The sequence below is a fragment of the Leuresthes tenuis genome, unplaced genomic scaffold (assembly GCF_036924035.1).
Source record: "Leuresthes tenuis unplaced genomic scaffold, fLeuTen1.0.hap1 SCAF_22, whole genome shotgun sequence".
Taxonomy (NCBI): domain Eukaryota; kingdom Metazoa; phylum Chordata; class Actinopteri; order Atheriniformes; family Atherinopsidae; genus Leuresthes; species Leuresthes tenuis.
Genome location: NW_027325376.1, coordinates 17,100,351 through 17,127,871, shown reverse-complemented (window position 1 = coordinate 17,127,871; position 27,521 = coordinate 17,100,351). Strand labels below are relative to the sequence as shown.

General features: G+C 42.7%; 1 protein-coding gene across 8 annotated transcripts; it reads left to right on the top strand.

Moving 5' to 3' along the window:
* The first annotated feature begins 565 nt into the window (after positions 1-565).
* Positions 566-26,741, top strand: phka1a (phosphorylase kinase, alpha 1a (muscle)). Of its 8 annotated transcripts, none has more exons than XM_072376784.1 (31): positions 571-857; positions 3,122-3,280; positions 3,366-3,413; positions 5,371-5,539; positions 5,666-5,748; positions 5,836-5,916; positions 6,786-6,884; positions 6,980-7,126; positions 7,474-7,527; positions 8,918-9,040; positions 9,134-9,229; positions 9,593-9,700; positions 10,806-10,884; positions 10,963-11,097; positions 11,693-11,802; positions 11,944-12,088; positions 12,202-12,280; positions 12,368-12,435; positions 15,498-15,659; positions 15,755-15,846; positions 15,977-16,122; positions 16,541-16,694; positions 17,071-17,229; positions 17,367-17,496; positions 17,641-17,742; positions 19,640-19,755; positions 22,204-22,248; positions 22,693-22,854; positions 23,193-23,246; positions 24,931-25,131; positions 25,215-26,741. In XM_072376784.1, the coding sequence occupies exons 1-31, from the start codon at positions 780-782 to the stop codon at positions 25,386-25,388; spliced, it is 3,558 nt and encodes a 1,185-aa protein (XP_072232885.1). In that variant the 5' UTR covers positions 571-779; the 3' UTR covers positions 25,389-26,741. The 8 variants fall into 8 exon arrangements, with proteins under 8 accessions (XP_072232888.1, XP_072232889.1, XP_072232886.1 ...); XM_072376782.1 differs by having other exon boundaries at positions 12,368-12,534; XM_072376783.1 differs by lacking the exon at positions 22,204-22,248 and having other exon boundaries at positions 12,368-12,534.
* The last annotated feature ends 780 nt before the right edge of the window (positions 26,742-27,521 follow it).

Below are 27,521 nucleotides of genomic sequence, written 5' to 3'. Positions count from 1 at the left end.
CTCTACCACCACCAGGTCAGAGTATTCAAAGGCAGTTAAATGCATCTCCAGTTTATCAGAGAGAGAGAGAAAGAGAGAGAGAGAGAGAGAGAGAGAGAGAGAGAGAGGGAATTTTATTTAAGGTTAAATATGAACAAGGATGCATTGTCAACTTCAGATTTTAAGTATTTTATTTAAATAAATGCTCAAAAAATACCTGAAACACCATGTTTGCCTCATGTTGTATATATTTTACATGCATGCAGGCTGTGACCAGTAATATCTATAAACTGCACCTAATCAAGTCATGATAATTTTGTAATAATGAATGAATACTACTGACAGATTGCTGGGTAAACTAAATAGAGTAGTCTTACATGTCACTGTATCTAAAACTGTATCTGAACTTCTTAAAAAAGGGGCAAAATTGAGAGTATACCCACTTCTCCAGGGACCACTACACCGCTGGTTCAGGTGTCTAACGCTTGAGTTAACGACCGTGTCGTTTCCTTTCCGACGTGCTTTTAATTTGAAGGAACCGTATCTGTACATCCGGTACCACTGCTGCTTCCGGGGACTGATTTACCGCAGCTTCAGGTTACTGCTTTTGTTGCTCGGTCTCCGGTTGCTGCCGCCGTTTAGCTGTTTCACAGCTAGGCTGCAGCTTTACTGGTCGAAGTGAGAGCTGCCTTCTCGGCTTTTTGGTGGTCAGAAAAGCGCAAAGAAATGCACTTCCTCCCCAGGAATTAAGGAGTTTTTGTCCTTTTCTACCTGAAGAAGTGAAACGTTTACTTGTCAGAATGAGAAGTAGGAGCAACTCTGGCGTTAAACTGGACAACTATGCCCGGGTAGTGCAACAAACTATCCTGCGGTACCAAGTACGTGTTTAAACTTGTTTTATATATTATATTTTACGACTTCAACTGTTAAGCCGAGACGTTGTCGTAGCTGCACGCAATGCGGCGCGTGCGAATCTGATGTTTTCATGCATGCAGTGGGTGTCGTGAAGTGACATTTCGCAAGCTTGTTGTGCTCTGTCAAGCACATTTCTGCATATTTCTGTGTCCTCTCAACGACTGCAGTGGAGCTATGGTTTAATGTCTGACTTTGTGAAGTGGACGTATTTTTGACATTTTATGTGAGCGCCTAATAACCGGATATAAAAGTAATGTTAGCTTATGGAGCCTTGCAATAATTCCATACCAAGTAATTCAATGCTCCCAGTTCATGTCTTGTTTTTTGTTGGAAAACACATTTGTAAAGTACTTTTTTGATGTTTGCGGAACCTTGCAAAACAAATCCCAAAAGCTCTACTTTTTTTTTTTTCAAATGTTATTATCCATGCTTTCTCTTTGAATTTGGTTAACATTTTTACTAATCCATTAACCCCTTTGGACGATTTGCATCTAAACAGTCGTGTCAGAATCTTTTACTGATTAATTCTGGTAAGAAGGTTTCCAGAATTTTCAGATATGTTCATATCTCCACTAATTTCCAGATTGTTGTGATCGTGTTACCATTCAGTGCAGGATGAGGAAAGTTCTATCAAGTGGAAAACTATGTGGAAAACTACAAACACCTTTTCCAGAGAAATTGGGAAGATTAATGTTGACAACCGACATTGTGACCTATGCTGTGTAGATGTTTAAAGACCAAAATTCTGTGCAGTCTTGCACTTTCATTGGTTTTCCAGAAGCTATTAATGATTCTGTGATGGAGTTTTGCATAACGTGGTGAGCCACCACCCGTCCGTGGATGCTCCTTTTATAACGAACCCTGGCGCCCATACCTGCCACCAGTTACTCTGCTGATTGTCCGATCTTCCAGAACGTTGTTGCTTGTGCGTTCTTAATGTTGCCAGCATCAAGTTGTTTTTTTTTCAGTTTTCCACCCACATACAATAGACACTGAAAATCATTTAGTTGGACGCACAGGTTCACTATAATTACATTTTAGATTTGGTTTGACTTATGAAGAATGTCTCAACTTTTTTGGAAATGGCTTGCATACATAATGTCCTCCCGTACAAAAGCCCTTGGGGCTGTTAGGATCTCAGAACTCTGCTTTATTGTTTTGCAAATGGAACAAAGTGGACGAACGGAGTGTGAGGTCACCTTTTGAATCGGTCCCAATTGGCTGCAAAGCCAGCTGGTTGTTCTGTCCGCTTCACTGCATCAGGCATCACATTCGCTCACTGAGAGCAGAGCTTTCCCATAGCCAAGAGTCACCGTTATTACACTTTATTCTGCAGCCTGTCCCTCCGTTCTTAGTGGGTTAGCACGTCCTTGTGCTGCCTCCGAGCATTTCTTTATAAACAGCTTAACGCACACTGCCTTTGGCACGTCAGTCACAAGATCTTACAATATCTTAACTCTCCTCGCAGTTTATGTGCTCAGTTACCCACAAACCACCTGTTGTGACTTTTCTGCGACGGTGGCGATGGCTGCCCTGATGTTGAAAGAGCCGGTTGCTACGGTGTCTCAATGGGCTGCAATCAAAAGTCAGCCAACCGCAAGAAAAGCTGAACTGTCAGGAGCTCTCTGGGCAGCAGTTTCAGCAAGACGGGATCTGTAAAAAAGAAAGAAACTTCAGGTTTTTCTCAGAATAAAACATATCAAATGAAAATGCATATAATCCTTAAAAAATGTCACAGATAGAATCAAACATTAGGACATTTTTCAGGGCATTTAATGTGTTTCCAGCCGTGTTTGATTGTAGACGGCCCCATTTTCTGCAGGTTTTTTGTAAAATTGCTCATGTTACGGTCACCACTGGTGGTTTTCTTAGTCTCGTAAAGGCAGAGTTTGGATTTTTTCATGATCGACGACTCCGTTGTAGCCCTTCTTCATGGAACTTCATGGCATTTGGCTGGTTTTCAGCTTTGTTAGCCATGGCTGGCAACGAGCCGACCAGCTTTAGATACACTACTGTGTAAAAGTCTCGAGCCACCCTTTCTAGTAATCTTTGAAAGTGGTCTTGAGCATTAGTTCTCCAGGCTTTCTGAAGGTCTTGGAAATGGCAGACCCAAACTCCTTTTAATCTCTCTCCTTTTTCCCCCATTTAACAAAAAAAAAAAAACACACACACACTCCTGCAGCACAATGTCCCGCAGTTGTCATCCGATTCGGTCTGTGTTTTCCAGGATCCGGTGACGGGTCTTCTTCCAGGCAGCACAGAAATGCCGGACGCCTGGGTCAGAGACAACGTCTACAGCATCGTGTCCGTGTGGGCCCTCAGCCTGGCTTACAGGAAGAACGCCGACAGGGACGAAGACAAGGCCAAGGCCTACGAGCTGGAGCAGGTGGGTGTGCGTCCGCGTGAGATGAAGATTTAAACTTGTTTTTTTTTTCTTTTTCTGTGTTTTTTAACCACGTCCTTCTTTGCAGAGTGTGGTCAAGCTAATGAGAGGAGTCCTCCAGTGCATACTGAGGCAGGTAAGATGCCGCTAAAGTTTTTCTCTTTTCTTTTTCCAACTGAGGCGTTTATTTGACTTCTGTTGTTTTTGAGTGTCAGATAAGTCCAAGAAAAGTGCTCGCATCCCCGTGGGCAAGTTTGGATTTTAAGCCAAACTGCCAAAGAGTCCAGACGGATTTACAGCCGACCGTGTTGTTATCGTGAGCTGAGAGTGGCTCAGAATGAAAGAAAGTTGAAGAGTTGAAAAGCATTTTCACACCTGCGCTGGAGTCCTGAAACGTCCTAGAGATGTTCTCCGGAGTTCTTCCACTGATTTCCCACCCAGCTCTTTAGTGAAATCTCCGGAATATTAAAGGGGTGCGGCAGTGGAAGAACTTGTGAGCAAATAGTACAGAGCATTCTGCGTTTTTTTTCCTTCAAATATCTGATGCTCATGTGTGAAAACTGTGTTTTTATCAACTTTTTCTCTCATGTCGTATCTTTCACTTAACTGAGCCTCATAAAGTATTTGTATCCTAAGTTATTTTTTCACAGAGCAGGGCATTTGCATTCAGTCACAAGTGCTGACTTGAGATGCGTTGTATTGCCAGGGGCCTGTACTACGAAGCGGGATTAGTGGCTTATGGAGATAACTTCAGGTTCAACTCGGGGTTTGCAGTGTCGCAAAGATGGTTCAGTTCTTACCGCGGTTCAGCACCGTAACTCATGCTGGAAACTTAATCTGCTCCAGCGCAGAGGATAATCTGGGTATGTTGAACCTGCTTTGTACGACAGGTTCCTGGTGCAAACTGACCTGCTTAAAACTGATCGGATCACTAAATGCACTCTGATCTGGCTCCATTTTTCTGCATCACCTGCGTTTATTTATCGCATCTCCCAATCTCGTTAGACTACTTTCACAAGTCTAGTCTCGCGACATTGAGAAACCAGAGTCACTTGAGAGCCCATCGCCTCCAACTAAACCTCTCTAAAACTGAACTGCTTGCCTTCCCAGCCAAACCAACCATACACCACAGCATCTGCATCCAAACTGAATCCCTATCTCTTGCTCTATCAAAGGTAGCTTGAAACTTGGGTGTCATGATGGATGACCAGCTGACCTTTAAAGATCATGTTGCCTCCGTTGCCCGATTCGCATTGCTAAACATTAGAAAGATCAGGCCATACCTAACCCAACACGCCACCCAGCTCCTGGTGCAGGCTATGATCTCCCGCCTTGACTACTGCAATGCTCTCCTAACTGGTCTCCAGCCTGTGCTGTGAAACCTCTGCAGATGGTCCAGAACGCCGCGGCGCGTCAGGTCTTCGATCAGCCTAAAAGAACACACGTCATCCCTCTGTTCACTGAGCTCCACTGGCTACCCATAGCCGCCCGCATCAAATTCAAGTCACTGATGTTAGCCTACAAAGTGCTTAATGGAACGGCTCCCATCTACTTGAATGCTCTCGCAAAGGCTTATGTCACAACCCGGTCCCTCCGGCCGAAGGATTGTCCTGTAGCCTACACTACACTGCCTACACTACGCTTTTCATGTGTCATTCCACGATGATGGAATGACCTACCGAGCGCTACAAGAATAGGGGCGTCCCTGTCTATCTTCTAGAAACTCTTGAAAACCCAGCTCTTCAGAGAGCATCTCCTATCCTAGCACTTACCCTGTACTTCCCAACCCCCTCTACTGCACTTTCTCTTTCTGTACTTCCCTCTATGCCTGCATTCTATCTCTACTCTGTCACCTCTGACAGAGCCTGGCTAATGGTTTCCTTCTATGTAGCTTATTGTTAGCTTTGGTGTTAGGTGTTATATCCTCTATGTAAGTCGCTTTGGATAAAAGCGTCTGCCAAATCCATCAACATAAAAGTATTGGATTAATGAATCTTTCGCAAAAGCGACTTGTTTGGTCACATTGAAAAGTCATTTGAGTACCAGTGGCTTTTTTGCAAATCAGAAATTCTCCCCACCTTTATCATCCGCAGGTAGACAAGGTGGAGAAGTTTAAATACAGCCGAAGTACCTCAGACTCGCTCCACGCCAAGTACAACACCAGAACCTGCGCCACTGTTGTCGGTGACGACGAGTGGGGTCACCTGCAGGTCGACGCCACCTCGCTCTTCCTGCTGTTCCTGGCTCAGATGACTGCATCCGGTATGAGCCGCTTTCTCACTTAGATGCAGCTGTTTATTATCGGCCTTTATTGACAATTGCCACTAAAATGATGTGCTTTTTATGGGTGAACGTTCCTGTGTCTCTGTGCTTCTCTGTATTTGCCAGGTCTTCACATCATCTACACCCAAGATGAGGTGGACGTGGTTCAGAATCTCATGTTCTACATCGAGGCAGCTTACAAAGTGGCTGTAAGTGCTGCACTTCCCTAAAGGCAGTAGCAGCCGGTGTTTGGTTACGTTACCCTTACTGTGTTTTTCTTTTCTGGTTGCCCACAGGACTATGGGATGTGGGAGAGAGGAGATAAAACCAACCAAGGCATCACTGAGATTAATGCCAGCTCTATAGGCATGGCCAAGGTTAATACACAAGCGCACAGTTTGAGTAAAGTACGAGTATGAAGTATGGCAACAGGCTCAGGAGGACAGTGGGAAACGGTCTCAGTGAGAGCTGAAAATCTCAGCACCGAGGCGAAACAGGTGCTGCAGTAAATATCTCTGGCACGGTAGACGGATCCCAGTCGCTGCGGCGGCCTTTACGCTGACATTTAGACGACCCGCACGCTCCATGCTGACCCAGGATCTGATAGGACGGCTTTGTTTTGGTGCCGAGAGTTGATTAGCAGTAGCGTGTCTTGATATTAGTGTATGGGGGGGTCTATATGGTTTAATATGGTCTTTTTTTTTAAAGGGGTTTTACAGGCTGCTGGTAGCTCCACCTAAAAAATAAATCTCAGTCCATGGGAATCCGTGGTTTCAATAGTTTTGTTGAAAATGAAGCGTTAAAATGACTCACAAACATGCTGTCGCTTTGCTCAAACTCTTCCTGTGTCTGCGGCTGTCCTTGGCTGGCAGTGAACAGCAGGTATCGGGTTCTCTTTGGCCTTCTAAGAATGGCCTCTCACTCTGAAATAACTTAGTACTCGCAGTACCCACTGCAGTGAACACACAGACACACTCAGTTTAATTTAAGACTTTGGAAACGGGCACCACTGCAGGATGTCCCCTGCTCTGTAATGACATACATTTATTAGTATTCACAACAGAGGCCCTGAATGAAGTAGCTTTCAGTTGCACTTGACATGGTATGTTATTACACTGTGTTTTAAATCGTGACCGACGCTGTTGGCTATTCTGCACATCAACTCATGCTCCACCTTTTTACTTGATGTGCAATCATATATCTGTCAACCTGTCATACTATTAACCCTCGCTGTATTGTCCTCCAGGCGGCTCTGGAGGCGCTAGATGAACTCAACCTGTTCGGAGCCAAAGGAGGACCCGGATCTGTGGTCCACGCCCTCGCCGACGACATACAGCACTGCCAGGTACACACAAGCAGTCTTGTGTCACGCTATGAAGTATTTTCAGCATCTTTTCACTCAAAGTCACCCCCACTTTGCTTCATTTTCCTCCCTTTCAGTCCATCCTGACATCCATGTTGCCCAGAGCGTCCATCTCCAAAGAGGTGGACGCCGGAGTCTTGGCCATCCTCACGTACCCTGCCTTCGCCGTCGAGGACATGAGCATCGTGAACATGACAAAGGAGGAGATCATTTCTAAACTGCAAGTAAGTAAGGAGGGAGATGCAACTTGGGCTTACATTCATCACCCATGGGGCACAAGCGTAGGACTACAAATAATCATCAGTTTCAGCGTAGATCAAATATTTATATTTTCTACATTTAAATTTTGAAAATAAGTAAAAAGTCTATAGTAGATCCTTAAGCTTCTTCAAATTCCTTTTTTCTTTAAAAGAAACAAATATTCAGTGTACATTTTACGGTGCTGGGGGCGGCCAAATCGTTGCTTATTTTACAGGATTCTGGTGCAGCTTTCACAGAAACCTTTACGCTCTATAGTTCGTAAATGTTTTCGATGACCGTGTTTTTTCTGACCCCTGCTCTCTTTGTTCAGGGGCGATACGGCTGCTGCAGGTTCCTCAGAGACGGACACAAAACACCTAAAGAGGTAAAGGACCTGCAAAGTGGCGCACTGAGTTGGTCCGTGATCCTTGAAAATCTTGAAAATAAGGTGCTTTCAGGACCAGAAACCTTTCGTAGAGGCTGTAACTATGGAGGCAGTTCCCCCTTTTTTGTGTCTGATTCAATGTAGTTCAGTGATCTGCTTTTAGAGGGTCTTTTTTAGCTCCTACTTCAGAATCAGGGCTTTGTCAGCCAGAAGGAAACAATCTGGGATGTAGCTGTCTGGTAATAGGTCCAACTATATAAGTGTGCAGTAATGGGTTTAATATATTAATATACAAGCAGAACCTGGTAACCCACCATTACATACTTGTTTTGTCACCAGAGAAAAAGCCCCTGAGGATTATTGGCCTTTGTGAGCCCCCCTGTCCCCAAAACTGTCATAGATCCTTTAAGAAACATGCTTACATGGAAGGTGGAAGTTGATCCATAATGGCTGTAAGTCGGTACCGATTCCACCACCATCTAAAAAGTATTTCAGTGTATCGCATATTGACACAATGTTGATGAGTTGTGGCTGTTTTAGCTGTCATATTTAACCATTATGCAGGTGAATCAATGACATTCTTCCAACTAATCCACTAAAAGGTAGATTCATCGCCGATTCTTGACTTTCCGAGGCAAAGTATATTTGCAAACCTGTGAAGCTGTATGCGTGTTATGCCACCAAACAAAGCCACGGGGTCACAGTTTATGTGTTGTGCTGCCACAGGACTTTGCATGCAGGCAGCTTGTGCTGCAGAAAATGGACCACAGATTAGAAAATTAGTCTCAAGGTGTTTGGAATAGAGAATACTCTGTAAGTAAACTTATATTTAACTTGATTAAGTCATTAACGGACATTATCAGACTGATTGTCATGTTTAAGCTGAGAGACAGACTAACTGGACTGTTTGTAAATGCAGTGTTTAAAGTTGCAAAATCAGAGAGTCAGCATTTATGTGATAATTAACAATTCTGCACCTTCGCACAACCTCACGGGAAGGTGCTGTATCGCCAGAGTTTATGCGAATGTTCTGCTGAAGTTACTTTCACTGGGCTCAGTAAGTCAAATGTTTGCAACTGGCCACATATAACAGAAATGAATTAATCTGTAAGCATGAGATATGAGTGACAGCTAGCTTAGTCTGGGACAATGGCTGGTGCTGATTGCAACGTCAAAGCCAATTATGTTGTATGACCTATGTATATCGTCAGATATGCAGATGTCATTTAGAAAAGCTCATGCACATGTATCCTTAGATGCATATGATTATGTTCTCTGTTTTCACAAGAAATAAAGTTTTCAGAGTGGACAAAACATGATTTCCCTCTCAGCCAATCAATGATCTTCTCTTGCACACACTGAGCTGACTGGTGTTTCTGCTTCTGTAAAGGACCCAAACAGACTGTACTACGAGTCCGCGGAGCTAAAGCTGTTTGAGAACATCGAGTGTGAGTGGCCTTTGTTCTGGACCTACCTCATACTGGATGGCATTTTTAGCAACAGCCACGAGCAGGTAAATCACACCCTCATGTGCGTTTCCATGGTCCACATACACACCTGTTATACTCAGTGGATTTTAACAGATGAGACCTTTGCAACAATCCAGGTGCAGGAGTATCAGGAGGCACTGGAGGGGATCCTGATCAAACAGAAAGATGGGATTCGACTGGTGCCAGAGCTTTATAGTGTCCCTCCTGATAAGGTAGTGCCTTTTCTTCACGATAACACAGCGGCTTACTTTTGATATTAAGAATCATTCTAGGTTATCCGATCACAAGTGGACAGGCAAATGTGAATGAATGACCTCAAGAGGAGTTACCACCGGGATGACAGCTGACTGCGTGTGACTAAGGCTGCATGTATATGGAAAAGTATTCACCCAGGATGCATGCTGGGACGTATTGTGATGGCAGGAACGCATGGAGCTGTGTGCTTGCGATCAGATCATCCAGAATGGACAAATATAAACAGGGCTTGTGAAATATTGATATTTTCTAATTCTACAAGTGTGAATTTGTATGTCTATGTGTTACTTTAATGTTATGTGTTCCTTTAATTAAAACAGGTAGAGGAGGAGTATATGAACCCTCACTCAGTAGAGAGGGTCCCAATGGGTAAATGTCCCGTGAAATGGGGACAGTCTCTGTACATCCTGGGAAAACTCTTAGCTGAGGTGAGCAGTTTTTTCATTCTCACACCTAAACATGAAGAACATCTCCACCGAGACAAGTTTCCGTTTGATTGTTTAGCAGCTGGCTTGGTTAGCATTAGCTCTGCTCCGCTGGCTGTCTTTACAAGTTGTGTTTTCTTGCAGCAACACACACACACACACACATACACTCACACACAACCACACACACACACACACACACACAGTATCCTTATAGCTGACCTCTTTTCAAAACGGTAACGATACGTCTCGTTGCCTCTTTGGCATTTGTAACATCCACATATGAAACGTTTAGTGGACATCTTTGTCAGCCAATGGGCATGTTGCCTATTAGTTGGCATTGATTTGGTCAGCTATATTTGCATCTTAAAGTATTAAGTTTCGGTTTGCTTGTTTCAAATGTAAAGAAATTGTACAGCCCCTTACAGGTGGGTTAATTCCAGGAAACCATGAGGCTATGGTAGACTAATCAGCAAAAAACCCAAAAACATTAGGTTTCATGGAAAGTTATTGATAGTTTATCAGTTTCCAACATAAGACATATTTTCTTTTCTTTCTTCACTTGTAATGTTTAGTATTTGGAGTTGTGTTAAACTCTGTTCCTCTTCTCGCTTTAATAAATTTTTTTGTAAATCTTTTCATTAAAATCGTAAACATTTTTTAAAAATGCTTTTTAAAACTGATGTTGCATCGGTTGCATCAGTTTCTTCACACTGCTTTTCAAAGAGCCAACAGTCAATTAGCCAATTTTTAAATTTTTTTATTTAATTTTTTTTTTAAACACGTCAGATGGCTCTGATTTTAATTTTGATTTTTTGTTTTCGGAAACAAACTTGCTGTTGAAATGCTACGTGTGGAGAAACTTCTCAAATTGCAAGTTTTTTAAAAAAAGTTTAAGTTCGGGTTAGGGTCAGTTTCCACACAGATGGCTTCAAACAATGTCAACAAAAACAATGTTTTTTTGCACAGGTTTGTAACATGTTGTTATACAACCACAGACTTGAAAGCACATTTATTTATTTATTTATTTTAACAATAGTTCAACAAACTGATTGCTTGTTCATTTGGGAAGTTTAACAATTGATTTGTTATGTCGATTCATTTTCAGGGGTTTCTCGCCCCCGGAGAGATTGACCCTCTTAATCGACGTTTTTCCACCATCCCCAAGCCTGACGTGGTCGTACAGGGTCAGTTCCTCCTCGATGTATTTCTTATCTTTTTTTTTTGGCGCCAGCCGTAAAACATTTTTTTCCCCCTTCATCCAGTGTCGGTCTTGGCTGAGACGGATGAGATTAAGGAGCTGCTGATGAAGAACGGTATAGAGGTGGAAACGGTGGCCGACATCCATCCCATACATGTGCAGCCTTCCAGGGTCCTCAGCCACATCTACGCCAGACTGGGTACAATCTCAGGATGGTTTCGATCATCACGGCTCACAAATGTTCTTTTTATCTTATAAGTTGGTTTGTTTTCCAAAAATCTAACGTTCGAAAGGCTGAAATCTCCTTCTATCCGTCTGCAAAGCTGTCAGCTATATGAAAACTGTTTCATGATTTAAAAAGATGAGATAAGATAGAACTTTATTAATCCCGAAGGAAAGTCGTGTGCCAGCTAGCTCCAAAATTCCAATCCCAATATACAGCAGGGTGTCAAATAAATTATGTATAAAAATAAGTGTATATTTGCTTGTGACGGTTCTAATATGTTCCCGTGGTGAGGTGAAAGCTTTTCTTACTGTCATCTGCCCACAGAGGGCTCATTTCAACAGCTTTTTACATTTAAAGACATGTTCATTTAGTCTGTGATGTCAGGGAGCAGGTCTCAAGAGATGAGTGGTTTGTGGTCAACATGCAAGATCATGTGTCTGATCTTGTAGTCAGAGCTCTGCATTAGTAGCTTCATTTACTTGAAAATAACTAATAGCAGTAATGGATACGGTCTCGGCTGAGAATAAGTGTTTAATTCTCCAAGTCTTTTCTCCCCGACTCGCTTCAGGCCGCAACCCGAGGCTGGGTCTGACGGGACGACCCTACAGGAGAATAGGAGTGCTGGGAACCTCCAAGTTTTACATCATCAGAAACACAATCTTCTCATTCACGCCTCAGGTGGTTTTCTTCCCAACAAAATGACTCCACGATATTGTCATAGTTCTGTACCCCTGATTTAAAGAAATGTTTTTCTTCAGCTCGTATTAAAAAGCTCTGTTTCCTCCTCTTCCCTCCGTTTCACCTCTAAAAACCTCTCAGTTCATCGACCACCAGCAGTTCTACTTGGCGCTGGACAACAAAATGATCGTGGAGATGCTGAGGACAGAAATCGCCTACCTCTCATCCAGATGGAGGATAACTGGACGGCCAACAGTCACTTTCCCCATTTCACAGACCATGCTGAGTGAGCAGCAATCACAACACAATCTTTGCACCTGCTGGGTGACGCCTGAGAATCAAATAGGTTCCATGCGTGATACAAACCACTTTGATTGAGCTATCGTTTCTGTGCTTCAGCTGAAGATCACACAGACCTGGACCCTGCCGTCTTATCCACACTGAAGAAGTTACAGGATGGATATTATGGAGGAGCGAGGTGAATTTCTAACAGATTGTCCTGGTTTTAGCTTCCAGGCTTTGCCGTTCGCAGAACTTCTCACACAGACCTCATCTTCCTCTGTAGGATCCAGACGGGGAAGCTGTCGGAGTTGCTGACCACCTCCTGCTGCGCTCACCTCAGCTTCCTGGACGGTAAGGGTTCTGGCAGCATGGCCCGCCACGGCGAAGAGTATGATGATGATGATGAGGGTGACGGCGATGGATACGTGCATGAGTTACGTTGTGATGATGGTAAGAAAACAAAGCGATGGATTGATGATGAAGAGGAATGGTGACACCAGCTGTGGAAAAGTTGGATTCACTAGGAGGCTTTTCTTTGATTTTCATTGTCAGTTTTGAGCATTCCTGGTAGAATACATTTTTAAAATGCAGACATGATCCCTGACTGTTGAGTTGAATGTGGGTACATACAGGAAAAGGAGTCTTCTCTTGCCTTTATGCACTGTTGGTACCACAGTTAACCAACTAAGACACAAAATTGCACAAGACCCTCTAAACATAGACAGGACAATGTTTGTGTTTTCCTTTTTCTTTTAATATTTCCTGACTCATATGATGGAAATGAGCTAACCAACTACCCCCCCAACCTCTCCCAAAAAAGGGAGCATAAATTTAACATTAATTACCTGTAACCTTAGCAGAAGCACGCCGGGAGACTGAGCAAGCTGTTGCTGATTCCCATTTATCACCAGTTCCTGCTTTATTCTGTCACTTCATCACTGACCTTCCTGCTGTTGAGTTTTTCCCATTCTGTGGAAACTTTGGGGACTCTTAACTTTGGGGACTCCCCGTGGGGTAACTTGCCATCAGGTTTTCGTTAACACGACAGGTATTTGCACGTCCGATTGAGTCGTGTTGGCTTTGCTTGGCTTGTTTTGAGCAGCAGACGAACTGAAGCGGCGGAATGAGAGAAGCATGAGCAGACTTTGGTTTTGTTGCACGACTGGTTCAGCTTCAGAACTGTTTGTCTGATGCCTGCTGCGTGTTCCTGAATGCATCGTAGTCGATAAGTGGTTTGATTGTGACACAATTTAAAGGGTCAGATCACCCAACTGTTCATACACACAAACTCTTAACCTTTTTTTTTCTAAGTCTGCAGTTGCTTCCAATCCTTAAACACTGGCAAAGAATAGGATTTGTTGTGCATATGACACGAAAACTTTGAATGTGATACAATCCTTACACTGAATACACATTGCATGCAAAACTTCAGGCTTTGGAATGGGTTTGATTTTCCACAATGACAAAGCAAACAAGTTTGTCATCTTTTTTTTTTCATTAGTTCAATATATAATTTTTTCTGTTCTTTTTACTTTCTTTTATTTATTTATTGACAAAAAAGAAAAAGACAGTTCAAAATATCCCGTTTACAAAAGTGCTCGGACCCTTCACTCGGTTCTTTGTTGAAGCACCTTTGACCTTTGAGTGATGGCCTCGGGTCTTCTGGGTTGCTGCTACTTTTCGGTGTACTTTAAGTTTGCTTTTTTTCATTCGCCTCCAATGCTCCTCTGCTCGACTCCGGTCCAGACTGCGGCCGGGTCGCTGTAGCACTGAAGTTTTCTCGGTAGTCGGGCCATCATTCTTTTGTCCCAGCGTCTGATTTTTGGTTTTTGGTTTCAGATCACTCAACAACAAAGGCCTTATTGGTAGATGCTGCGTTGTTGGTTGTTCTGGATCTCATTGACGATAATCTATAATTATTGCTCAGGCTGTAGCGATACACCAATCTCACGATGCGATACACGGCATTCAGCCAACGATTCGATTCGATACGATTTAATACGATTTAATACACATAATTTTCTGAAAGATTTTAAAGGGACAGTGTAATTTGACATAAATCGTCGCTGATTGGACTGGTGGACCGTCCTTTGAACCGGAAGGACAACACCGTCAGACAAACGGAAACAAACAAACAAACATGTCACAAACATGTCTTCAGCATACGCAGACTCATGTTTATGTTGTGAATATTACATGTTTTACTTGTTAAATACCATGTACACAAATCCAAATTCTCTAATCACAAACCATCTTTTTAAAATTTTTGAGAAGGAGCTCAAACAATACATTACAACAATCATACATTCTATAAACAGAAAAGACATCAAAACCACTGAGCTTTGCACTTTATATAACATTTTTATGAACTAATTTATCACTGTTTTGTATAATGTGACCCCCCCCCAGCATTGTTTCGCATTATGTTAATGTTCTGTGTTTTCACTAATTGTAACTTCTGACTTTTCAATAAAATTTGATTAAAAAAATCGATACTCGCAGCTGAAAAATCGATACTTTATCGGGAAACAAAATATCGTTATATATCGCGGTATCGATAAAATCGCCCGTCCCTAATTATTGCTCAGTTTGGCAGCCAGATTTAGGAAGTCTGTGCCGGTTTCAAAACTTTTCCACATCCTTATAATCTGCGCCTTGACTAAATGCTTTTTCTTTGGTGTTTGGCATCAGGTTCATTCGAATAAAAGGAAAAAAAAAACACACATCACATTTGAAATCTGGTATCTTCAGGAGTGTGTTAAATGGATGCAGTTTGTTCAGTTGGACTCCAGTCAAGTTGTAGAAGCATATCAAGAACCACTGGCAGAAGTAAGCCGTGTCATAATGAAGGCTCTGAATACCTTACAAACAGGAATTTCTGTCTGTTTTTCTAATTCACTGACAAAACACTCACTTTCTTTGCTTTGCTATTGTGGAGACTTGGGCGTAGACTGATGAGAGGAAACACGAACCGAACCTAAACATGATAAAAATGTAGAAAACCTTAAAGGTTCTGCAAACCTCAGTGTGTGGTAACACTTCAGATGATAAACCGACAACAGCAAATGCAATATCTCTGAATTTACAGTTAGATTTGGATTTTAACACATTTTAACCCCAGATGTGAAATGAAAAAAAAAACAAACATTTTTGTTGGATTTGGGTGAACTAATCCTCGGAAAAACTGCACGTCACATGATAAATAATAACAAATCACTTGCAAATCTTCAGACTATTATCGTAAACTTGGACAATTTGGATGGTTTAGTTTGAATGCTATAGTTTTGCCATAGTTTTATTGTCCTTAAGGAAAGGTGAGCCGAATCTTCTGAGTTTACGAAATAAAAACATTTTTTTCTCTTCTTTCTGTATTCCACCTGCCTTCATCCCTCTCCGCTCTGTCCCTCCCCCAGAGGCGGACGACCTTGCGCAGTACTTGGACCACCTGTTGGCTCAATCTGCCCCCAAGAAGCCCAAGCGGCAGTTGGGAGCTCTGGGCAGATTCAAGGCTGCAGCCACCAAAACCAAGGACATGGTTTCCCTGATGAACAAGGCACAAGAGCTCAATGTACAGAGTGAGTCAACCAATCAGCTGACACTCAAGAAGGAAGTGGTATTTTTTTTGGGTTCTGAGACCATGATACTCTTTTTAAAATCTTTTTCTGTCCAGACGTCAACATGTACCTGCCAAGCAAGCTGTTTCGTTCTCGTCAGGCGTCGCTCAACCTGAATCTCCCAGAAACCTCTGAAGAAGAGTCTCAGGTTCTTGTTGTTCTTTCGTCGCTCCCGCTCTACCTCTAAATGTTTGCATGCGCTTCGCAGGGGTTGAGCACTCTCATCTTTTGCTCACCCTTGTCATTCATTACCCCCCCCCTGTTTCTGTCCTATCCAGAGCTCAGGCGTGCAGATCACAATAGAGGGCGGCATCCCCAAAGATGCCAACGGAGCCATCAACCACAGCGCTTTGGTCCAGCTGCTAAAAGACACAAAAAATCTCCAGGACCAGGCTGATATACTTTACATCCTCTTCAAAGACAAGTGAGATTTTAAAGGAGTCGTTTGAATGTTAAAAAGAAGCGGATCACTGGCATCCAGCGCTGATTCTGAGTCTTTGTGATGATGCTCGATATTATGTTTAATGGAACATTCGGAACATTCTTCTGAAATTGCTCCACAGGTTTTTGCAGGCTGCTGATCCTCTGCAGATCTTTACTTCTGAGAGACTCGGCCTAATTATTTGCAGCATATTCCTCCAGTTAAATCAAATTCGAATGATTTTGTCGAATGACTCTGCTTCCCTTGTCCCAAATCTACTGAGACGTGTCGCTGCCATCGAATGAAATTGTCTTTGTTCAGTTGTGAAGTGAATGTTGGTCTATGAGAATTTCAGAAGACGTTGTACTGGTGAAGGAACCGCAGCACAAAGCCTCGGCGTTGTGTTTGTCCCTTTGTTTAGGGGGATGGAGTGGGACACCCAGCTGCACGGTAAAGGCTCCACGGTGAAATGTCTGCTGACTGAACTTTACGAGAAGGCAGGCGATCTTAAACACTGGGGCCTCATCAGGATGATCTCTGGCATGCTGAAGAAGAAGGTGGAGGAGCTCGACTCGGTATGACACGCGTGTAGATATTACAGGTCCGGTTGCCATGTTTTCTGGCTCATCTGCAGTGTTAAAACTCTTAAAACTCCCCCAAAGCTATATAAAAGATTTTAAAAAAGCGCTATATGTTTACTGATGTTAGTAGCTTTCTACTCTTTTTGTCCTGTAGTCTTGAGCTCTGCTTGCAGGAATTCTTTTCTGTCAGAACACACTTCAGCCACATCTTCCCTCCTTCTCTCCCTCATTCTGAACTAATTATAAACATTTTGGGGGTAGGAATGGTGCAAAGCTAATGTAGGGGTGCCCAGATTAAGAAAATAAAAAAATCTTGCCCCTCTCATATTTCGTCAACACTCTTCTCTAACTGGTTGTGATCTCTGGTCAGGCCTGCTCTGATTTGTTGGCACACCAGAAGCACCTGACTGTGGGCCTCCCTCCTGAACCGAGGGAGAAAACCATCACCGCCCCCATACCTCCGGACCAGCTGGCTGCTCTCATTGATGAAGCCAGCGACAACAACGTCAGCGTGGCCATTCTTACTCAGGTGGGTTTCATCTTCCTCAAGCCTGTTTGAAACCATCGTCCTTTGTTCTTTTTTTGTTTTTTAAATGTTCAGGACATTGGTCGATTGCAGTTGCTTTTAAATGTGCTTCATAAACAAACTGGACTTGACCCCACCAGGAGATCATGGTGTATTTGGCCATGAGCATTAGGACTCAGCCCAGTCTGTTCAGCGAGATGTTCAGGCTGCGAATCGGGCTCATCATCCAGGTCATGGCCACTGAACTGGCTCAGTCACTCAACTGCTCAGGTAAGACAGGAAGCTGATGGGACTTTGAGACAGCAGATCTTTTCTCACCTGCACTCCAAAACACAATGATTTTTAGTGCAACCAGATAAAAGCCTGTTTGCTCAGATTGACGTGCATTTGTGTGTGTGCTTGTGTTTTGTGCAGGAGAGGAGGCCACTGAGAGCCTGATGAGTCTCAGTCCGTCCGAGCTGAAGAATCTGCTGCACCACATCCTCAGCGGGAAGGAGTTTGGAGTGCAGCGCAGCGGTCAGTCCTCTCATCTCACGCAGCATAAGAACCAAACGGGAACTGTGTCACACACCCGATGCCGTTGCCCCCGTTAGGTTTTCTGAATGCGTGGTCATTGCAGGAAAACCTTTAACTGCACTACTTATAAAGCCCTAACCAATGGAATTTAACACTGGCAAACACTTCAGATATGTATGCAGAAATGGAGTTAATGGAGTCCAAAGTCAATATTTGGTATGAGCACCTTTATTCTCCAACACAGCCTGAACCCTCTGAGACAAGCTTTTTCGTAATTTCTTTAAGCAGTCTTCAGGAATAGTTCTCCAGGCTCCTTGAAGGACATCCCAAAGCTCTTCTTTGGATGTCGGCTGCCTTTTGTTCCGTTTTCTGTCAGATGATCCCACACTGCTTCAATAATGTTGAGGTCCGGGCTCTGGGGAGGATTTATCCCTCCATAAGACCTGTTGCCACTGATTTTCAGTCCACTTCTTGTGTCATTTGGCATAGCTCAGCCTTTTCTCCCTATTTCCCTTCCTTAAAGGGGAACTCCGGGATTTTTAAACCTAGACCTTATTTCTGGCATGAAATACGTTTATCTACTCACCGAAAACAGTTTGGCGAAAGTCGGCGTCCTTCGGAAGGTATTTAGATAACTCGCGATCCATATAACGGAGTGAATGGGGCAAAAACGATGCAGTCTCTAAATAAGGCATTATCTGTCTTTATTTCACCAATACTTTCACCAATACACCAATATATTCATCGACACGCATGGCTGCAGCACAACTCATTCACTCCAGTAAGAACATCCATCTTACTCAAAGTCGTTGTTCACATTGTCAAAATCTGATAAATATCCTGCCATGTTGCACAAAACTAACTCCGTGTGAAGTTAGCCGACTGTCACAGAGAAAGGAGTATATAAACTGTGCTCCAGGGGGCGTGTGGATGAAGTGGTCCCAGTAGGGTGCCTGTGTAGAATTCCCTCCGTTAGCTCTCCTATAGCCGCAAGTAGCCACATAACAGTAACTATGAGCTAACAGAGCTACAGTACATGTTTGTTATCTAAATAGCTTCTGAAGAACGCCAACTTTCGCCAAACTGTTCTCGGTGAGTAGATAAACGTATTTCATGCCAGAAATAAGGTTTAAAAATACCGGAGTTCCCCTTAAAGAATGGCTTTTTGACAGCCACCCTTCCATGGAGACTGATGAGGCCTCGCTGAACGGTAGATGGATCTGCTGTAGGGCATCTCTCAGGTCCTGTGTCAGGTCTTGGGTAGATTTTTTATTTTTTTCCCTTTCAGAGATTGCTCATATGTTGTAGGCAGTTTTTTAGGTCTTTTGTCCTCCACTCTGATAAACAAATGAAGCACATTTTCCCGTTCAAGAACTGGACCAAAAACGGTGAAAAAGTCGTCACTGTCCATAGACTGGGAAAAGCAAAGCAAAAGCAAAGATTCCTACTCTGCCCTTAACTATGACGGAGGGAGATAATGAGTTGGTTCTTGTGACCCAGGATGATGTCATGAGCTCTGTGACCTCTTTAATTCTTTAAGGACACAAAGCACACTATGCTGAGATATGCCAAGGTTTAGGAGCTGCTGTGTGACGTTACAGTCCTGCGTTCAATAAAAGACCAGGGACCATATCTGCTGTACAGACAATCAATGTTGTTTTCTTTAGCAGTTTAGTCGTCCAAGTTATCTGATGACATGCCAAAGCTGTAGTCCAAGGTTGCAGTTTTCATATTTCTAAAAATTCATAATAAAGGACCTTCAGAAGTCTATTGGAGAACTATTGCTCATGATCGCTTTCAAATATGAATAGAAAGCCTGGCTGCTTGGCAGCACAATGTAAAGAAATGAAGGCCTCCGCATTTACGCTTTGTGTGTATTTTGTTTCCTTCTCCACAGTAAGAGAGGTCGATGCCGGCGTCAGTCCTGCCATCTCCATTCATCATCTGGGTAACGTGGGCGCCACCAAGAGCGAGAGAGCCGGCATCAGTAAACTGAAGAGCGACATGAAGATGGTAAGAAGCCGCGGCTGGAAAGTTAAAGCTCAGAGGACTAGATACACCAGACTTTATTGTTTTAACACACTGTTAGAGACACGATTAAAGGTCAACTTTAAAAAGAAAAGTGCTAAAAGCGAACGCGTAGAACCTTGAAGCCGTTGAGGGAACCGAGGCGACTTAGGCAGGAGGTGGTCGTGTTTTTAACACTGCTGTGAACTGACTTTTGTGTTTTTACAGCTGGAACACAGGTTATCTTTGACGGACCCGAGTCAGGTGATGATTGTGATTAAAGTGGGTGCTAATTCACCTGACGGGTGCATGGGCTGCACTGGAGATTTGAGGTTAAAATCTTGAAAATTGTGTGAAGATGGAGATTTCAATTTCTGCTCCCACTGGGTTCAGAATCGAGGAAACGCGACTTAATTCTCGCCTCCGATTTAAGCGTCTTATCTGTTCAACTGGGTGGTGTCTGTTATTTATTTATAACCTGGTCTTTGTGTTGCAGGCGGAACACAGGTTATCCTTAACGGATCCATTTAAGGTGATGATCACACGAGGGAACGTTAACTATCACAGGATAAAAAAAGTGGTTATTTACTGTAAAAATTCAGGACATATCAATTGTGGTAACACAAACGGATCGAACAGTAGAAGTCCTCAAACGGCTCTAAACTTGTCAACAACTGAGCTGACTTGCAGAAGAAGAAGAGTATGTGCTTCCGCAGTTTAGAGATCAAGCGCAATCGGAGACATCAAGAAGTAGGGATGCACACATTGATCAGGATAAGCACTGTGAGATCCTTACCAGAAAATACGGCGGCCTGGTTTTTCCACTTTGACTTAAGAAAAAGAGGAATCGAAGCTTGCAATGTCTAAAACCCTAGAGGAGAATATAAGGCGCTAAACTTTTTTTTTTTTTTAAATATTCCAAATGAGAATAAGACAAGGACATTTCCATCGGTGCGTCTCGGTCAAGAATATTTTCTGAATCTCAGTTTAATGATGCTGCTTGTTTTGTTTCGATCCAGGAACCGAGCCTGTCTTTCACAGATCCAGCTGTCCAGGTGATGACGATGGGAGGAGTCAGTTCAGCTGGCTGCTATCAGTGATGCTGAGTGGGGAGATATGAATGTGTCGTTTGCTGTGCTGCGAGGATGGCGAAGTTGATGCTGCAGCTGGGTGCAATTAAAAGTGTTGATTTTGCCGTGGTGCGGGGAAATAACAGGTGGCCTGCGACAGTGCTGATCAGAATGATGACAGTGATGGTGTTTAGGGCGACGTCAGTCACACCTTTTTGACCGACGCAGTGTCAGAGCTGTTTAGGAGCCGCTGCCCAATCTCAAACCAGTTCTTTATCATTGTTGGCAACATAAAACGGTTCTCCCTCAGCCATGAAACCGGTTCCAGTGCTGGTCTAGAACCAAGAACCGCTTCCTTGAAGGTATGGGTTTATAGGAGAATCATGACCAGTAAGACCACAACGACTTCTTAACCCCCATGTTTTTAAAAAGAAAAAAAAAGCAGAACTAGTGTGAGCGTTTGTTTAAACAGGTGTATATGCACATGTAAAGATGTGACTGGTATTTAAAAACTTCCTTTGAAGTAACTCCAAAGTGGCATTAGCCCAGAACCAGCACCTGGCTTGAGTCTGTCAAAAAGGGATTAGACATTTGTCTTGTTTTGTTTTTTTTCTTCTTCATTTCAGCGCGATCAGTCGGTGACGCCCTCTCATAAGGTGACGGTGAATGTAACCCAGGGTGCCGATTACACTGAGATGTTTTTGGCTGCTGTATAACTCTATATCACATCAGTACAGCTTGCTAACAGCTGTACTGATGCAGCTAACCATTGTTTCATTGCTAATGTGCCAATCGTTTTATTGATTATACGATTGAAATCGACTGTTTCTAACTAAGTGAAATCAAGTTTCTTGGACTAATCTGCCCATTTTTATCAGCCGCAATTAACGTCATCAAACTAAAAGCTGCCGTAAGCTAACGTACAGAATTTGTTAGCTGAAACTTTTCTCATTATTTGTTTTTGATTTAGAAGTAGGAAATTGGATAAGCAAGCTGGTGTGTTTAAGTTCTTGTCATTTGAAACTAAATGGGGCCCCAGAAGGCTGCCTCTTAATCTTGCTGTAGCACGATGAAGGTGGGGGCCAACTAATCCCCGACAAGCTTGGTCTCAAACACAGGGAATCAATCCGTTCGTTTTGCTCATATTTTATTCTTCGCAGAATAACTTCTATTTAATTCCTGCAGGTAATTTGCTCTGCTCCTGCTTCAGTTCCTACCATCTCCTGCCCTGATTGGTTCAAGCATGTTGGAACTCCACCGTCTTTTGGGCTGCTCGGAACCGTCATTCATTTCCCTTTTACTTGACAGGCTCTTTCATTTTGACCCTTTTTTTTGTTTGTTTTTTCTTTCCCCTCTTTTTCTATTTGTGTTCTTTGCTTCTCAGGGTGCTCCAGCTCAGTCAATGGACACAGAACACAACGAATCTGGGGTAAAGATTTGCTTTTGTCTGACATTTTTTGACCCTCTAATCGGGGCAGTTCCTGGATTTTTCTCTTTTTCTTCTCGTTTTGAAAGAGTGGGGGAGGACGAGTGAACGCCACACGACACTAATCACTTCTTTATGCTATGAGCCACCATGGATGCTTTCATTATGCTAACGTATGTCATTGATTGGTTCGTGTATCCCAGAGATACATGTGCGTTTACTTACTAATTCATGTGTTTCATAACTGCCTCGTGTATCCTGAGAAATTAACACTTCAGAGGGGGTGGGAGCGGACACGAGGAAGCATGAGTGACCATAATGACAAGCACCTGATGTCAGAATTAGTTTGTGGGGTTGCATTGTGCTTCTAAAGCAGGTGGAGGGCACTGTTCCTCTAGAGCAAACAGAGCTGCAGTGACTTGTCCTTTTTTCATGCTCCCTGCTCAGAGGTACAGACTGCCATCTGTAGAGTCCCTCGGCATTCCGGAGAGCATTCCGGCTACCAAGGATACCAGACACGGCCAGTGGCTGCGCAGGAGGCGGCTGGACGGAGCGCTGAACCGAGTGCCTATCGGCTTCTATCAAAAAGTGTGGAAGATCCTGCAGAAGGTCTGAGAAAGACACAAACACCAAGCTTGTTCAGCGTGTTCTCCAGAGTCCTAAAAGAAAGCTTGACCCGTTTTTCCTGACAGATGACCATCTCTCTGCACACGTTACTGAGGAGTGTGGCGTGCTGATTATATCGCATAAGCTGACTGAGTTACTTGAGCAAATTAGATATGAAATTAGATCACATTAGATATGAAATGACACCATAACACCTCTGAAAAGTTTTTCCCAAAGTGTCATTCAGTCATATATAAAAAAACAGATGAAAACACAAACAAGAACACTTATTTTGAATAGGAGGGCGACTAAAAGACTGTTATAAATGCATTATGTTGCAGTGCCACGGCCTGTCCATAGAGGGATTTGTCCTTCCATCTTCAACCACCAGAGAGGTGAGAAATCCACTGGATTCATGTCTTTTTTTTACACACTACATGAAAAAAATCCGGGTTAAATAAAGTTGCTTCCCTGTGGCTTTTCTTTGCTCTCGTAATTTTTCTTTGTTTGTGACGATAAGTTACGGCGCAGTTATAATGAAAGTGACAAACAAAGAAGGAAGGAAAAGGGAAAGAACATCAGAACAAGAAGGAGGCAAGAATCAGATATTGGAACAGAATTGATATCAATATATATTTATAATATACATATATATATTTTAAGTGTTTGAAAATATGAGTACCATGGTGAATCTGCCCTGCTTTACAGTTATTCTCGCTCCTGAAATTATCCAATTTCTTTTTTTTTACATTTTGCCCGGTTCCTTTAGATGCTCCTCGTGATATTTCATATGAAGGTTTCTTTACTCTGAGAGAGTGATGGGTATCTACAGGCTATTATTATGCATCTGTTTTGTTTTTTTTTAAAAGTAATTGCGTAGAGTTCTATCTGTGGACAGGAATGACCTCCTGTAACTTTCTCTGTTACAGCAGAGCTGCAGAAGCCTCTGTCTGAATACACCTCTGTGTTTGGGCACTAATTTATGTGGAGGTTGTGTAGAGTTGACCATTGTGTTTTGTAACTTGTAACTACCAAAACAGATGGAGGCAAAGAAAATTGCACTCTGCACTGCAGACTTAAGGAAGATATGCAGCATCCTGGAGCAAAAATGAAAGGGACCTGTCTGTCCTGTTGATTCTTAGATTACGTTACCAAAGTTGGCAACATGAAACAGTTCATTGGTCCAGAGGGTGTTCCTGGGTCAGCTTTTTTTTTGCATAACATAGTTTGTGGGTGGATATAGAGGCACGGATTTCATCTGTATGTATTGACTATGCGGCACAGTCCAAGTTAAATGCATGGAGTTACATCTCAGCAAGTTATGTGAAAACCACAGTCACAGCATGACACAATTACTGACATCTAAATATCAAAATATAGATGGCAACCATTTCATACGCTGTACAGTCACGTTTTTGCAACAAACTGTGTCTCCGAGTACATTTGCATGACACTAGAAACAAACAAAAAAGAAATGATTGTGTTTGTTGGACCAAGACCAGACTTAAATGCATGTTAGTCTGACCGAAATCGTACAAGATTGAGCTTCTCCAAGTCGGACTAACACACCAGAATCACTCTGCATGCATACGCTCATTTAGACTCAGATGTGTCTTGGTGCTCTTCACACGCTCAAAAGTTGCATCTTTTTTTAAAAACAGGGAAGAGTAAGTGTTCATTAATACAGCCAATTTCTAAATAATGCTGTTCTTTTCTTATTCACATACTTTTCAGTGTCCGACATCTGAATTTGTCAGAAATTGTTAGACACAATTAGCCAGACTTTGTCAGCTCGAGGTGAATTAAAGCATTTCCGAACTGTCGCTCTGCTCTAATAAAATCCTCATTTCATAACAGCACAGTCATCTGTGCAAAAACATGAAAACATCATTTAAGTAACGTCCGTGCGGTGAATTTAGCTGTGCTTACATATACGATGATCTCTCCTGGAGGCAGTATGAAGCAGCAGAATGTCTAGAACGTTTTTTCATGTTAGTTTTAATATTTTTTTGTCGCACCTCTTATTTAAATGACACTAGTCTGTTGTCTTTTCTCATCCTCCCTTTCTTTCACCTCCAGATGACCCCAGGAGAGATAAAGTTCTCCGTCCACGTGGAAACAGTTTTGAACAGAGTCCCGCAGCCTGAGTACAGACAGCTGCTGGTGGAGGCCATTTTGGTCCTCACCATGCTGGCTGATGTGGAGATCCCTAGCATCGGCTCCATCATCCACGTGGAGAAGATCGTCCACCAGGCCAACGACATGTTCTACAAGGATCAGGTCAGCATCAGTAACTCTAAACACCAGGGTCATCTTTTTATTGCCATTAACTCGGACTGATTTCTTGCTCCTGTCTACTGCAGAAGGACCTGGGAGCCGAGGAGCACATCCTGGAGAAGGACCCGTCCACCGGAATGTGCAGGCTGCTGTACGACAGCGCCCCCAGTGGCCGCTTTGGGAGCATGACCTACCTCACCAAGGCGGTGGCGGTGTATGTGCAGGACTTCCTGCCCAGCGGGTCATGTGCTGTGCAGTGAGAGGATGCCGCAGAAAGAGAAAACCATGCAAGAGTTTTTATATTTAAGTAAGAATAAATGGAACAGTGTTTTAGTGGGTATCTGCTTTACATTGTCACTGTGTGTGCTAATGCAGAGTGTGGTGTTGTTGCCCTTCTAAGGCTGCGTGAAAACGGTCATTTTTAGCTTTAACAACACTGACTGGCCTCTTTATTTTTGTTTCTGGCGTTTTTTTTTTTAGTTTCTTTGCAGTTTAAGGAAGCTTTTACACATGTTCACCATGCAAAGCCCTCAGGGTCAAATCCTCTTCATCAGAACAGAGTGTAGCCACAGTGATGTCAGCCTCAGTCCTAAAAAAAAAAAACAACAGGATTTTAAAAATGCTCTGATGATTAAAACTTCAAATATTTTGTCACCAACTTAAAAGTCATTTGTTTGAACCGCAAGGCAGAGTAACTGTTTTTTTTAGGATCTGTTTCCAGCAGCAGACGAATACACATCTGAAGCCATAGTATTTCTTTTATGACCATGCATGTGCACACAGTGCCCACACAATATCGTCCCAATACTGTTGGATCTTCTTCAAAAGTGACAGATTCATGTTCGTCCTTTGCTTATTTGTGGGATTTTTTTTTTTTATAGGAGTCTATCATTTATTGTCTAAATGGGCGTAATTTATTCCCCAGCTGCCACATAAAGGCCGGTCTTTAAATTCAGCAGCAATTCATACAGTTTTCCCTCAAAATCTTACCATCCTTGTTTTACTCAGCTCTTTTTCTTTTTCTTTTTTTCATGTTTGTTTGTTTCATTATTGATTGAGCAACTTAAACATTAAGTTTCAAAAGGATTTTTCTAAATAACTCCTGATTTATAGTCCTATTTAGCACAATAGTAGCTCACCAACCATGACTCGTTCGTGTGCCTCCAAACTGCAGTGTACATAATGAAAAGAAGGATTTGAATGCATTTATGTGTTATCTCTTATTTATTTTGTAGTTCTTAACTGAAAATGAAAGAAAGCTAAAGTAGATGTCAGAAATGTCTTAAAAGCGAACGCGCGTGTTTGGGAGAATTCTTGAATGCTTTAACCTTGTTGCACTTAACTATAGGAATGCTGTTTGGGTTTTTTCTTTTTTTTTTAATCATTCAAAGGTAGCACATAGTGCACATGGACATGAAAACAAGTGAATTTCAGGTGCCTTAACGTGTTCCTGCCATTGACTGAACTGTGACCTCATAGAATTGCAGTAAGTTTGCGCTCATCTGTTGTTTTACGGGATTATGAACACATTTCGCCCTGAACTGCTGGTTGTTTAAAGGCTCAGCGTCTTGAGTACACTGTGAGAGAAGTGGGAATAAACTGAAAGTAAATAAGACGACTGATCGTACTTTTTGTTTGTTTGTTTGTTTTAATGCACTGTAACCAGCTAGCATCAGTCATTTTGCGATATTTAAGCGCACTCCATGTTAACCACAAACTGTTAACCAAAAACAGTCGTGACAGGATAAAAGTGATTCGGAATCCTCTGAACAATCTGGTTGTTGAAACTAATTCTGTAATAAAACAGTTTTAAAAAAAAAAACTTTAAAAAACTGTTGTTTTCTTTAACCATTGAGCTGTTCTAGTTATTTTGAAGCTTCCACAATTTGAAACCCGTGCTTGCGGTCTTCTGGATGGATTTTGTCCGTTTTCTTTGTAAAGCAGTGAAGGTCAAAAGCATCAAGCATGTGGAGTGAGGCACATTCTCAGCATTTCATCTCATGCAGACCACATTACCAGATGTCAGGTTGCATCGGTTGCTGGGTGTCAGACGATGGGAATATATTACATTTGCTGTCTTGCTATAGTGCATTGGTGCGGTTTTCTACCCCGGTGGACGGCCACAGGTCTGCTGAGCATTTATTTTTTTAATTTCACTCTTTTGATTGCATTTGTTCTTATATTATCTGTTCTTTCTGGCCTCTTTTCAGTTTATTTGTACAGGGAGAAGCATGTATCACGAGCCTGTGCCTCGTACTGCACTGAAACATAATTGGAGTTGATTTCCTTTCACCACCCTTCATGAGGCTTAACAAACCACATAAAACACAGAAACTTGAAGTAAAGTATTGCGCAGTGTAAGACGTGCATATAGAACAGCCCTGATAATCCAC

Coding starts and splice junctions, on each gene's coding strand:
- phka1a (XM_072376782.1), top strand. CDS start 780: ATGAGAAGTAGGAGCAACTCTGGCGTTAAACTGGACAACTATGCCCGG. Junction 15,660..15,754: donor ACAAGAGCTCAATGTACAGA/GTGAGTCAACCA, acceptor TTTTCTGTCCAG/ACGTCAACATGTACCTGCCA. Junction 16,123..16,540: donor TACATCCTCTTCAAAGACAA/GTGAGATTTTAA, acceptor CCCTTTGTTTAG/GGGGATGGAGTGGGACACCC.